Source organism: Cygnus atratus, chromosome 20 (genome assembly GCF_013377495.2).
Source record: "Cygnus atratus isolate AKBS03 ecotype Queensland, Australia chromosome 20, CAtr_DNAZoo_HiC_assembly, whole genome shotgun sequence".
Classification (NCBI taxonomy): domain Eukaryota; kingdom Metazoa; phylum Chordata; class Aves; order Anseriformes; family Anatidae; genus Cygnus; species Cygnus atratus.
In genome coordinates this window covers 5945294-5957972 of record NC_066381.1, presented here as the reverse complement: position 1 = coordinate 5957972, position 12679 = coordinate 5945294, and the positions used below count along the sequence as shown (strand labels likewise).

The window sequence follows — 12679 nt, the reverse complement described above, 5'->3', positions numbered from 1 at the left end:
TTTGGTAAAAACCCTGCCTCCGAGCCTCCCGTAGCTCAGCCTGCGCCAGCTCCGTGCCTCCTGCGCAGGGGTGTGGGCATCAGTGGAGACCTAGGTTGCCACACCGTCCAAACGAGCTCCACAGAAACCTGCTCGATTCTCTGTCTTCTCTAATATTGACTTCTGCATGTTCTTCGGCATTATATTCTGTAGAAATATTTCTTGTTTTCCTATTTCTTGTTTTCCTAGCAAAAACAAGTCCTCCTCTGATCAAAACAGAGGAAAAACAGCAGAAATCCCCTGCCAAGGCGCTGCTGCAAAATGAAATCCCAAACCTTCTGCACTCGTGAAGCCAGCAAGGAGCCTCTGCCCATAGCTCAGGGCTTTCCTTTCTGGTTATTTTGGGCACAAATCCCCACTCTGCTCCACCTGTTCTGCTTGCGGCACTAGGGGCAGTCTCCAGCTGAGCTGGCAGGGACGGGAAGCATTTGTTGGTTTTGCGATTTTCTCTCTTTTTTTTAATTTTTTTCCCCCTAATGTGCTGCAGGTGGGCACGAGGTGGTGCAGAGCCTGGGCTGGGGCACCGGGGAGGGACAGGAGCAGGGGGGTGGCCCCACGCTGGCCTGGGATGAAGGCAGCTGCTCCCAAACCCCTTCCGTACGAGGCCGATCCTGCACTGCCTAAATGCTCTTGTATGTACACAAGTGTAGGTATGTGTAGAGTATATACATAAAGTGTATACGTGCATATCAGTGTGCATATGTACGGGTCTAAGTACATATATGCACATATAAAGTATGTAGTATATGTACAGATTTAAGCGTATGTTTGAAAATATTATATATACATTTATACCAATATATTATATATAATATAGAGAATATTTTCAGGCATTTCTGTGCACTTAGGTATACATAAATGGATTTTAATTTGAACACAAATAGAATGTAAAGAACATACATATGCATAAATGCATTTATAAAAATAAAATATAATTGTGCACAAGTATATAAATAAATAAATATACATATATAAAAAAAATGTGACCTGCCAAGTAAAATCCCCTCAGAGCCAGCAGACGCGGGGGCAGGCTCAGCCCATGCTGCCTATGGCGGACTCTCCCCAGCCCAGCTCTCGTTCCCACTTTCCCACCTCCAGGAGGATTTTCTGCCCGGGTCTGTGCTGCCGTGCACCCACCCAGCCGCTCTCCCTGCTCCTCCGTGGGGTCAGGAGACAAGCAGATGGGGAAATAAGCTCGTGCAGGGGGTACAGCATGAGATCCCCAAAGCCACCAGTGTTGGGGATGCAGCCCCTCTGCTGCCAGAGCTGCCTCACAGTCCAAATTGCCCAAATGTTCCCACAGGCACCTTTTATCAGCACAGCACCGACACTGGGTGGCTGGACACAAGCAGAGCAGCCCTGACTTCTCCTCCAGCAACTACGAAAATGTGACTGCGAGCGACTCCGATGAGCGCAGGAGGAAGCCTGCCAGTGTCTGTATTTGATTTCTTACCTAAACTCCAGCCAGCTTACCGCAACATCAGCTTGGAGCCATAAACCACGAGACAAGCGGCGTAAATCAATGTGGCCAACAGACCCGAGGAGGAAAGGGGCTGTGCTCCGCGCTTTCTGGATCAGGGAGCAGCTATCCGTCGCGGTGACAGTTACCTCGGAAAATCCTCGTACTGATTTTCTCGTTTGCAAGCACAGCAAAGGGCCATGGAAAGCTGCCTCCATGCAGCGTGCCTGGAGGTGCCGGGATTTGCTTCCCCCCGGGGTCGAGCAGCAAGGGCAGCCGCACACATCACCACCAGAGCGAGTGACGAATGCGGAGCCTCAAACAGCGGCGCTCAGCCCCTCCTGGAGAGCCGCAGGGCAGGAGACATGGCGGGCAGGCACACGGCGTCCCCACCCTGCTCACGGGCCGAGCAAAGTCCACAAAACCCCATTTCCATTCATTTCCCCCTCTACATCCCCTCGCGACGCTGCAGCAAAACCCCAGCACCTGACTCGCCGACCCCAACTCACCGCGCTGCCGAATTTCACCTTTTTCAACTTAAACGGGCAATTTGGGCTCCCATCAGCGGCAGCTCCGGGCAGTCCCCGTCCCCCACACTGCCACCGTTCAATGAATTCCTGCTCGAGGGCTGGGCGCAAAACTGCAGCCCGACTGCAGGCAGCTTGGGCAGGGGACCGGGCTTAAGGCGTGCAGAGTCCTCGCGCTGGTCCTTGGGTGCTCCGCTCCCACCAGCTTTTTCTTCTCCACCCGCTTTTATAGGAGCCGGGTAGCTCCTGCTGGCTCGAGGCACACTTATTATAGCGACTGCTCTGACCCATTTAACCAGCGTTAAATAATTTCTCAGTTCATTGTCCTGCAGAGATTAGTTACATGGAAGCATATTTTAATGATTAACTATTGGGCTCTGCTGAGGCCCCAGCAAAAAAAAACGGCAGCGTACAGGGCCCCCACCCCCTCCTGCCCCCAGCACCCCGTCCTATTGCCCCCCCACTCCAACATCTCTCCTTTTCTTTCGAGCCCCAGCCCCCGGTGGGGTGCATCCAGCCCAGCCGGGCTCTGAGGGAAGGCTCCAGCTCCCGGCACTGCAGGCAGAGGCTGGGAAAAGCTCTAAAAGCAAAGCCCGAGCAGGAAGAAGCAACGTGAGCTGGGCGGTTTGGGGCTGCATTTGCCTTTTGAGCCACTTTTGGCTCTTCCAAAAGGGGGGCATCGATCCCGTGCAACCAGCGTGAGAGGGAGATTTGTCCAAATCGTGCTTCACCAGACCAATGCTTGGCACTAGGCCTGAAGGGGACAGACGGGGATTTTGCCCACTTCCCAGCTCTGTCCCTGCCTTTCCAGAGCAGCGATCTCGCTCCTTCACCTCCCCAGAGCTCTTCTTCACCAGTTCCCTGGAGCAGGAGGGGAAACCGAGGCACAGGGAGACCAAGGGCAACCTGCAAGCTATGCTGCTGCTTTCACACAGCCTTTGGCCACCCCAGGAGCAGGGCAGGGACCCCTCTGCCAGCCTTTGGGAGCATCTTGGGGCCGTTTCCAGTGCTAGATCTGCAGATCCAACCCACCTTCCCCACCAGCTGAAACCTCCACGGGTTCGCAGTGCGTGGGCAGGGGCCCGGCCGCTTTCCGCCGAGCCCCACGCAGAGCCAGGACATGGGACAGGCAAGAGCCGGGTGTTTGAGTTGGCCTGAAGCAGGAGCCTCGAGCCCCAGCCTCCGGTCCCTCTTCTGCCCCAGGCTCCCCTGGGGAAGCCCATTCACTCCGCAGCATCAGCAGTTTGTGGGGGGGGGGAAAAAGGAGCAGACCTGATGGAAGGAAGCGGTTGAAATCCCTTCGGGTTTCTGCGCTTCCTTCTCCTTCCTTCACCTCCGCCTGCTTCGTGCCGAGAGCACTTCAATCGCTGCGTGGCCGCTGAGGTTTCTACGGAAATCAGTGAACAATACAAAAGGGAAAAAAATAACCTTTGTTGAATGGAATGAAAGAAAAAATAACAACAACCGTGTCTTAAAACGCCACGCAGCAGCTTGAGGCTTCCTGCTGCAGCTGGTGGGGCCAGGAGGGGCTGGCACCATGAGCCACGCAGTGACAGCCGTCACTGTCCCCATGGGACAAAGCAGTGGGACGGGGTCTGGGGCAGGGCTCGTAGAGGCACCACGGTGAATTTCCCCTCAACCCCAAAGTTTTCTGGCCACCCGCGATGCTGCAGCGCTCACCGGGTACCCGTCAGGTAACAGCAAAGCAGGAACCCCAGCGCGAAGCGGAGAAGGAGATGCTCGAGCCGCAGCTGGATTATTTTAACAGCTCTGACTTTCTATTCTCGGATCCGTTTTCTTGACATCCTCTGGTCCGGAACAGAATGGGTTTGAGCCCCGGCCTGGCAACCCCTGCTGAACCCAACACAGGGGGGCTGCTGCTTCCCAAACCTGACCCCCTCAACACGAAAACCTGTGGCTGAGTACAGCAAAGCTTTGCCTGTACTCGGATGGGAGCACTACGGGACAAAACCCAGCGAGGAAACAGTGAACCAGCTGCAGCTTAAGGAGCAGCACCCAATTTGTATTTTAATCCCATCTCCAAAGAGGAAAATGCCAGAGAGCTGGGGGGGAAATGCCATAGCTCTGGCTGGGGACCTGCATGCCACCCCGTCCCCAAAGACAGCAGGGAGGCTTTGGGGTGGAGGCTCCATGAGCCCTCCAGCCAGTAGCTGGTTTGGGGTTGTTTTTTTTGTTGTTGTTTTTTTAAACGAACAATGAAATTCTGCCTGGCCCCACAGAGGAAAAGGGCTGGGGTGATCGCTGCCAGCTTTTCTTTTGCAGCTCTGCAGGGTCCGGAGCAGGAGGGGGACTGGACTAATCACATGCAGCGGGCTGGGCGGTGAAGCTGTCCATGCGAGGACACACAACCACGGGTTTTACTCCACATCAGCACGGCAAGCACATGGAAGCTGCTAGGATTGGGGCTGGAAACAAAGAACCATCCACGGCATCCTGGGCTCCGAGCAGCTCCGAGCAAAGCCAGGAGCGGGGAGCAGAAAAAGGGTACGGCCACCTCATTGCTGCAGCCAGCGATGCAGGAGGGGCTGGGCGAGAATTAAATTGCTTTGCAACCAACACTGCCATCGCAGCCTGGAGGATGCTTGCTCTTCCCCTGCTTGTGTGTCCCCCAAGCCCTCCCTGCCCGGCTTTGCTGTTTGCATCAAGTCCTTCCCCAGGAATTTTTGGCTTTCCCTTCTCTTTTCAGATGCTCTCTCACCCTGTTTGGCTGGTTCTCAGGCCAGCTTTATTTTAATTATTTTTCAACGTTAGCAGCATCTCAGCTACCTTTGATGGATGTTTTTATAAACGCAAGTTAATAAAATAAAGATCATTAATGCATTAGGAAATTAATTTAAGCAACATGTACTGGGAGACTCTTGTTCGTGGCATGCAAAGGTTCTTGGGGTTTAACAAATGTTTCCTAAGCGCTCTCTGCATTTAAGTTGCACTTTGGCCAAAGCTCCAATTTTTCAGCGTAAGCATTTCTCTGCGCTCAATAAAAACTTTGCAGCAGGATTGCTTTCTGTGGGAACAGAAAATATTTTCTTCATCAGCGTCGGCAGCGGTTCCAACCTAAACACCGCTGCCATCGCCTCCCTCTAGGACACTGGACGTGTCCCAGGCTACGCCTCAATTTCAGCCGCTTCGAGCGGGGGCTGACACAATGTTCCTCTCGCTGGGAAGGTCACAAAACATCGCTTGTGTTTTAAAGGGTGCTGACGGCCTCTTCAGAGAATTCCCTGGGCCCCTCTGTGAGTGTGTGCGTGGGGGATTGGATGCATCCAAGCTGCTGCTGAAATATTTTAAAGAGCTTTAACATCCCAAAGACAACCGGTTCCCTGCCTGCCTTGACCCCAAATCCCCTTCCCTGTCACAGCATCCCACCTGGGATCAGGGATGCTGGTTCTCAACCTCACAGAGTGGCACCGGGAGCCCTGTGACACCAAGCTGCTGGGGCAGAACAAGGGGCCTCGGGGCAGGAGCACAGCGAGCAGACCGGGGCATTGCTCTCACCGGGGAGGCTGAGGGCAGGATGCCGATTTTGGGACTCACCGCTCATTCGTCTCCCAGCATTTCGGGTCCTCCATCCATGCTGCTCGGGGCAGGTCCAACACACGAGGACCAGGAAGGACGAGTGGGAGCGAGGGCCGGGAGGATCTGCACGCCGACAGCCGGGGTTCCCGTTCCCCTTCCTCTCCCTGGAGTCCTGAAAAAAAGACCAGGCAACCAGGCCTGCCATAGCTCTGGCTGATCCCTGCCCCTGCTCCCCAAGTGCCCCTTCCCAAATGTCCCCAGTGTCACCTCCTCGGGACCCAAACTGGCTCCTGCCCTCCCTGCGTTTGGGCCAATTCGCGCTGGATGCTCCAGCATCTGTGCCAAGGTCGGGAGAGCAACGCCCATGTATGCCAGCTCAGGATCTGTCCCACGATTGCCTTTTAAACATGAGAGGAACCCACGTAACTCAGCTTTCCTGCGTAACCACGACCCTTTGATTCCACAGGAGCTGCTGGATTTATGTCAGGGCAAAGCGCGACCGTCCCCTGCTGAGGATGGCGGCCACCAGCCCTGCCACGCTGGCGCTTGGCTTCACGGCTCAGCCCCATCCTCAGACTTGATCTCGTGCCCGAATCAAGAGCACAGATGTTCTCATTAGAAAATCATTTCATCACACAGTTCAACTCCCCGTTATCGCTGTTACGAGGGATTTGCAGCCTGTGCAGGACATGCCTTTATGGTAGGGTAATTCCCAGGGACATGAGGCCGTGAAGTCTGGCACTCCTCTCCCTGTGAAATTTGTAACTCGACTCTGTAAGATCGGCAGATCTGCAAGTACACGGTCACGCTGAGATGATGGAGGGAAGGGGACAGCCTCTGCTTTGAGCAGGGAGCCCGCGTGCTTGGTACAAAAGGCTCCCTTACCTGCCAGGATGCACAAAAACCCCACAGGACCTTGGGCACTGCTGTGTTGGTGGCTGGTGCCAGCCTGGCTGCGAGCCCTGGTGACAGCCCTGCCTGTGCCCAACTGATGCCTCACCTGCCAGTCCCCAGGGCTCTCCAGTAAAAATTTAAAAAAAAAATAAAGTAATTCCTTTTGGCCAAAGAAGAAATTAAGGCAGAGAAAAGAGAAACGACTTACCTGGGGTTGGAGGCCCACAGCAGCGCTGGTGCTTGCTGATTGACCGCTCTCTAACTCCCCTCCCCTTTTGCTGTTTGGGTGATGCCGAGACCTAAAGGAAAGCCCCCAAGGTGGCAAACGCTGACCTTGTGGTGTGGTCCCCTCCCACACCACCTCGCTGCCTGAGCGCTGCTCCATGAGCCCGTCCCAGGTGCATCTCCCATCGCCAGGACAGACGCTGCCCATCCTGCCACCCTGGCTCCCTGCTCCGCATCTTTCACCCCGATGCGGCCGAGGAATTAAGTCTCTAGCCCCGAGGACGAAGGACTGACCTCCGGGAACAGCAGGGGCTGAGTTGTATCCCCTGCCCCATCACCACGTCGTCCTGCCAGTGACAGTTTGCTGCTCAGATGTAAATGTAGGGCTTTTGGGTCTGTGGGTCAGAGCACAAAGAGGCGGCTGCTGCTGCCCGACAGGTGGTGAACTTGTGAACATCTCCTGTCTGTGCTGGACAGGAGTCAGAGACATTTCCATGAATCCTTTTCATTTACCATGAATGTTACATAACCAGAAATGTTCTTAGCAGTGAGGCAGAGCTGAGGAGGAGAGAGACTGTTATTTAGACCAACTGATACAACTGAAAAAAAAAAAAACAGACAAGTTTTCAGGCACGGAAGGTCTTCTCCATGCTCCTTTTGAAACAATCTGGTATCTCCCTTGCCCTGTGAGCTGGTACTGAGCTCTGCAGAATGCTTGGAAAAGGCTGGTTATGCTCAGTGCATGGAAAGCAAAGCGTGAAAAGAAAAAAAAAAAAGAAAAAATGAAAGCAAAGCATGGGGCCCCAAGAGCCCCATTTCAGCCAAGCCGAGGTGCGCACACGATTCCCTGATTCCCTCCATCCCTGCCAAATCCCTGCTAGGGCTGAAGGATGGAGGTGAGCAGTCACTTACCACCACATCTGCTCAAACGCTGCGACGGCACTACCCCCTGAGGATCTGCTAGTCCTTCAGATGAACCTCGCGTGCCATTCATCACCCTGCTTCAGAGGAGAGAAGCTGCAGATCAGAACAGCCTCCCAGCGCTCCTTTAGCTTCAGCTGTTAAGATCTACCACTTGGCTCTTGGGGAAGAAAAAAGAAATCCTAGAGAATTCTAAAAGGTTGTAAAAGTGGGTCTGAGGCAGGCTGACGTGCCCGCAGGGTTTCAGAAGTCACTCAAACAACTGCAGCTCTTGGCTGAGGCTTTACAAGTGTGTGTCCAAACGCAGCGGGGCAGATTTCATGCCTGCAAAGCGAAGCATTTTGGGGAATGCAAGATGTGCTGCTTGCACCACTGCCACGACAAAGAGCTGCTACCCCAGGGAGGCAAAGGCATGAAAAAGTTCATAGAAAATGCAATACGGAAAAAAATGTTCCAAAGCCAAAATCCAGAATCAACCAATTTGGGTTGGATTAATTCATCCGTGGCTTAACTCAGAAGGGCAGAGCATGGCCAGTGTGAACTGTTTCTATTTTGGGCCAAATTTAAGGCAGAATAGTGGCACCACGGATGAATCTGGCCCAAGGAGTAGCATTAAGCACGAAGAGAAAACGTTATGAGCACCACACAAAGAGCACCTTACACCCGCAGCCTGCAGCACGCCCTCCGTATCAGAGGAGCCTCTGCTGGAACAGGCTCAGCTCCCTGCCGTGGCTGCATCGTGCAGGACACACTGCTAATACGCAGAGCAACCTCACAAACTGCAGTTCCAGGCTCAAGCAACAGATAAAACAGCGGGCACAACACAAAGTCCTGCTGAGATCCCCGTGAGGCTTTCCCTTTCTACTTTTTGGGTCAACATCCCAGAATAAAATACTCGCGTAGGGTCAGAGCCCCTAGCACCCACCTGCCACACTGCACAGGGCATGGCACAGACAGAAAGAGGGGCACAGGAGAAGCCACCAGTCTGGCTGCATCTTAACCCCTAATGAGAGCAGCCTTTGCCCCTGCACTGAGGGAGCAAATGCCCGAGCATGCAGCAGGAGACAGGGGAGGCGGAATCACAGAAACAAGGAGATCACCCAGTCCAATCCCCCTGCTCACAGCAGGCTCTGCTGGGCCTTCCCCATTCAGCTCTTGGTCGTGACAAACATGTATTTCACATGGGACATACAAATCAGGCAGGGGATGAACAAATTGGGCAGCCTGCAGCTCGTCCTGCTCCCTGCACAGCCTCCAAGATGAGCAGGAATTTGCTCCAGGGCAGACGCTCACTTCAGTCTGTCCAAAGTCAGCTGTGCTCCAGTTAAACTCCTCTACTTTATTTCTTCTAAGGCATGACAGTCCCAAAACCATGTCCACTTTGATTATTTTTAAAATGTCAAGGCTCTGCTGGCTTACAGCAGCTGCAAACGCTCCCAACACAGTATCACGGTGTGGCTGGTTCAAAGTTTCAGGGCAGGATTCTCAGCCCGTGGAAATCAGCCCGGTTTGGCTGACCTCAAAAGCAATAGCTTGACTACGACAAAGATTTTAATAAGTAAAAATTAAGCACTTAAGTGCTAATGACAGAACCTTTTTGTATAAACACTTTTTAAGTTCAAGGCACTCCACAGATGTTATTTAACCTTTACACCAATGCTTGGATACCATTTTAATGGCTTCAATAGCATTTTTAGGTACTTCATCACTGTTGTTTGAAGACGTGCTTCAGAATAAAACCTGGCCACAGCTAAACTTTCGGAGTTCTTGGTTTGCTTTCTCTAATGGAGACTATAAACCTTTGCTTAGTAAATGCACCACAGAAAAAAAGCAAACAAAACACATTTTGCCCCCGCAAGAAAAGGAGAGCTTGTCAGGCAAATTCTGCATTCCTCTGGGGGCCAACGGCCTTGTACACAGCCCTGCCACCTCTTCACGGTGTGATCGCCACCAACACTGCTCAACTCATTGTAGGGGTTTCCTGTATCTTCAGCAAAACTCGCTATAGAAGTCTCTGCTTCCACTGTATCATCCTTTCCCAGCAGCAGAGCACAGCCATGTAGGAGGGGCAGCTCCTTCTCCTATAAAACAAAGCTTCTTGCTAATAAAATGTCTCCAGTGATGACTGTCACACCACCATCAAGGCGGCTGGCCTTCTTAGGCTTGGATTTACAAAAAGAGAAACCAAGACATCCCGAACAGCTTGAAACCCCATATATTTTGAAGTATCAAAACAGAAGATGAATTCTGACAGCTTTCTCCCACGAAGCACACAAAGCATGAGCGCTGCCATAACCAGAACTGTCAATCTGCCAAGACTCAAATGCACAATACGGAATAAAAATGAGGAACGCGCAAGAAATGAAAAGGCTAAAAAAAAAATCATATTCACTTCTTCAATATTCAGAAAGTGCAGGGTACTCTATACTTTTCTTGTCACAATTACAACCCGAGCTTTTAAGTGCCCAATTTGCACTTGTGTTTCCTTGTATGCTTGACATGTCGTGGGGCAACAATTTCTGCACCGCCTTGTCTCCAAAAGAACTAGCAGAGCGCACTGTGCTAGGTAACTGATTAGTTCAGAAAGCAAAAAGCAGCCTTGGAAGCCAGGCAGATCTTTTATGTAATATATAGGACAGTGGAAAAACGGAATCACATAAACAAGATGACATTTGCTTTCCATAAACCATTTCTGAGTCTTGGGATTCTGAAGACCGCATCTGAAAGTAAACAGCCCAATGTGAAAAGCGTTCCCAGAGCCAGAGTAGTTCCTCACCTGTACTTAGGCAGTCAGAGATCACAGACCATAGATTTTTAAGAAGATTTCTTAATGCAACGCAGATGTTGAAATCCCAGATATCTTTAAATGTTACCAAGTATTGCATTTTCAGGAAAATTAATATTTCTGTATTTTAACTGAGACTGAACCATGCACAAATTTAATGTTTGTATCCCCACCTGGAATTTATTTCGATAAAAAGGTTAATCAGATAGCAAGTGGATAGGTTCTTGTGTCTTGTACAAACCACACACAACAGAAGATGACATGGATGCTGGCAAAAAGCCTTTATGATAAAAAAAAATAAATCAGCAATTCCCAAGATGGAACATCCAAGTTCAGAGATCTGTTAAAATGTCAGTGCTGGCTAAAGATACTTGCGATCTGGTCCCATCTGCTTTTCATAAGTTTAGAACATTCTTCAGCAACTTAATTTTAGAAAAGGAGTACAGATAAAAATGTAAACACTTGCAACCCAAGGCCGCAGAATGTCAAACAGCATTAATGACTGCTAAGAGCAAAATGCTAGTTTTATAATTAATATCACATCATTCTGTGATATGATCTATTAATCTCTTATTTTATTGCACATCTAGAGAGAAAATACATATATATTGATGTATCACAAAAAACACTGAAGTCTTTTCCCTCTAATACTACACTTAACATACCCATTCAAAACATACCATTAGCCTTCAGCCTTGGAAAGCCTTTAATGTGAGATAAATTATGTTTAGGAAGTAACAAATATATTTTCCAATACCTTCCTTTCCTCTCCAAAGCTCAAAGCAGCTTAAAATACCAAGGAAATGCATATCATAACCACCCCCCCCCCCAAACCAGAAATTATCATTCCCTTTCATATATGGCACAACTACGGCTCAAAAAGGGTAAATTCCTTGTTTAGGATCACAAAATAAAACCATGACACAAGTGGGGGAAAAAAGTCAGATATTTCAATTCAAGCTCTTGTAACTCGTCTTTAAGCCAAAAAAAATCCCAGGACATACTTCAATCTTTATGTCTATTTCCAGTACATTACAACAATTATAGAAGAATGGTCTGCAGTTACAGTATAAAACCAGTGCCATGTGTAACTCATGACATTGTGTATATATACAAAAGATTTATTATAATCATCAATGCTTTCAGCACTGAATACTTAAACCTGAAATCTTTAATCAGACAAGGCTCAGTACACAGAAATTTCTCCTTCGGCCATGACTGATTTTCATTCTTCTGCACCAGATTAGGACTGAAGTGTTGACTCATTCATTTATTCCATGGTCAACAGCACATTCACAAGACTGTAACTTGTCTATATATAAATACTGGAACAAATGTTCAAAGGGAAAATATACACCTCACTCTTAATGTTCTTCTGTTTGTATTACTAAGAGCCTTAACATTACAGTCTAAAGCCTCAGCTGCTGTGAGCTGGTCCAACTCAGCTGTGTTCAGTGGCAATAAATATTTAGCTGATGATCTGGATCTACCTTTCATCAAGTATAGACTGTCAGACATCCTTGAGAACAGCTACCCTATCAACAGATCCTCTCACTTCCATGACATATTAGCCTACTCGAAGTTGGCTGAACAAGTATCAAGCAGTTATTACTCCACGTATCGATCCCTGAAAATAGGCCTTTTCACAAACAGCTCCAAAAGTCGGCTTTGTATTGTAATCCACTCTGAAAAACAGTTGGGCAATTCAAAATCATATGAAAGCAATTATAATTATAGTACTGCTGTGATAATTAAAACATTGCCAGCTGTATATTAGCCTGCTCAGATGTACAGCTGTTACATGGGTAATGGAAAAAATACAAAAGCTTCAGACTGTCCCATCACTTCTGACAGCTACACTACAAATCCAGTTACTATCACCCCTGTATATGACAAAATGCCGAAACAATAGTGTCCTTTTCCAGGCTTTCTTGTAAACAATCGGTTCCCTCATCACCTCTGAATAACAAGAATTGTAATATATTTTACAGTGATGTCCAATACAAGATTAAACCGGTATCAAGTGAAAAACAAAAATATTAACCAATTCTCTTTTGCTGAAATTATTGCCAGCTTTGGTCGAGACACCTCCTACTTTCGGTCACCTTTGTCTTCAGTTGCCATTGCTGAGTCTCTCTGTTGTTCGTCCGGATCCCCTGGAAGGATACTGGTGACTGTCTGGAGAAGTGACTCGATCTGCTCTTCTGTTAGTCTTTCCTCACTTTCTTCTACCATCTGCAGGTAAAAAAAAAAACAATCTATTGTGATCATTAAATCCACACTTCTGCCCTC

At 49.5% G+C, this 12679-nt stretch overlaps 1 protein-coding gene across 1 annotated transcript in view; it reads right to left on the bottom strand.

The window, feature by feature from the left end:
• Window positions 1-10940: 10940 nt before the first annotated feature.
• Window positions 10941-12679, bottom strand: part of CRCP (CGRP receptor component) — a 31374-nt gene continuing 29635 nt past the window's right edge. The window contains exon 6 of the mRNA XM_035559132.2: window positions 10941-12622. Within this exon, the coding sequence (XP_035415025.1) occupies window positions 12479-12622 (144 nt within the window). The 3' untranslated portion in view covers window positions 10941-12478. The remainder of the gene's footprint in view (window positions 12623-12679) is intronic.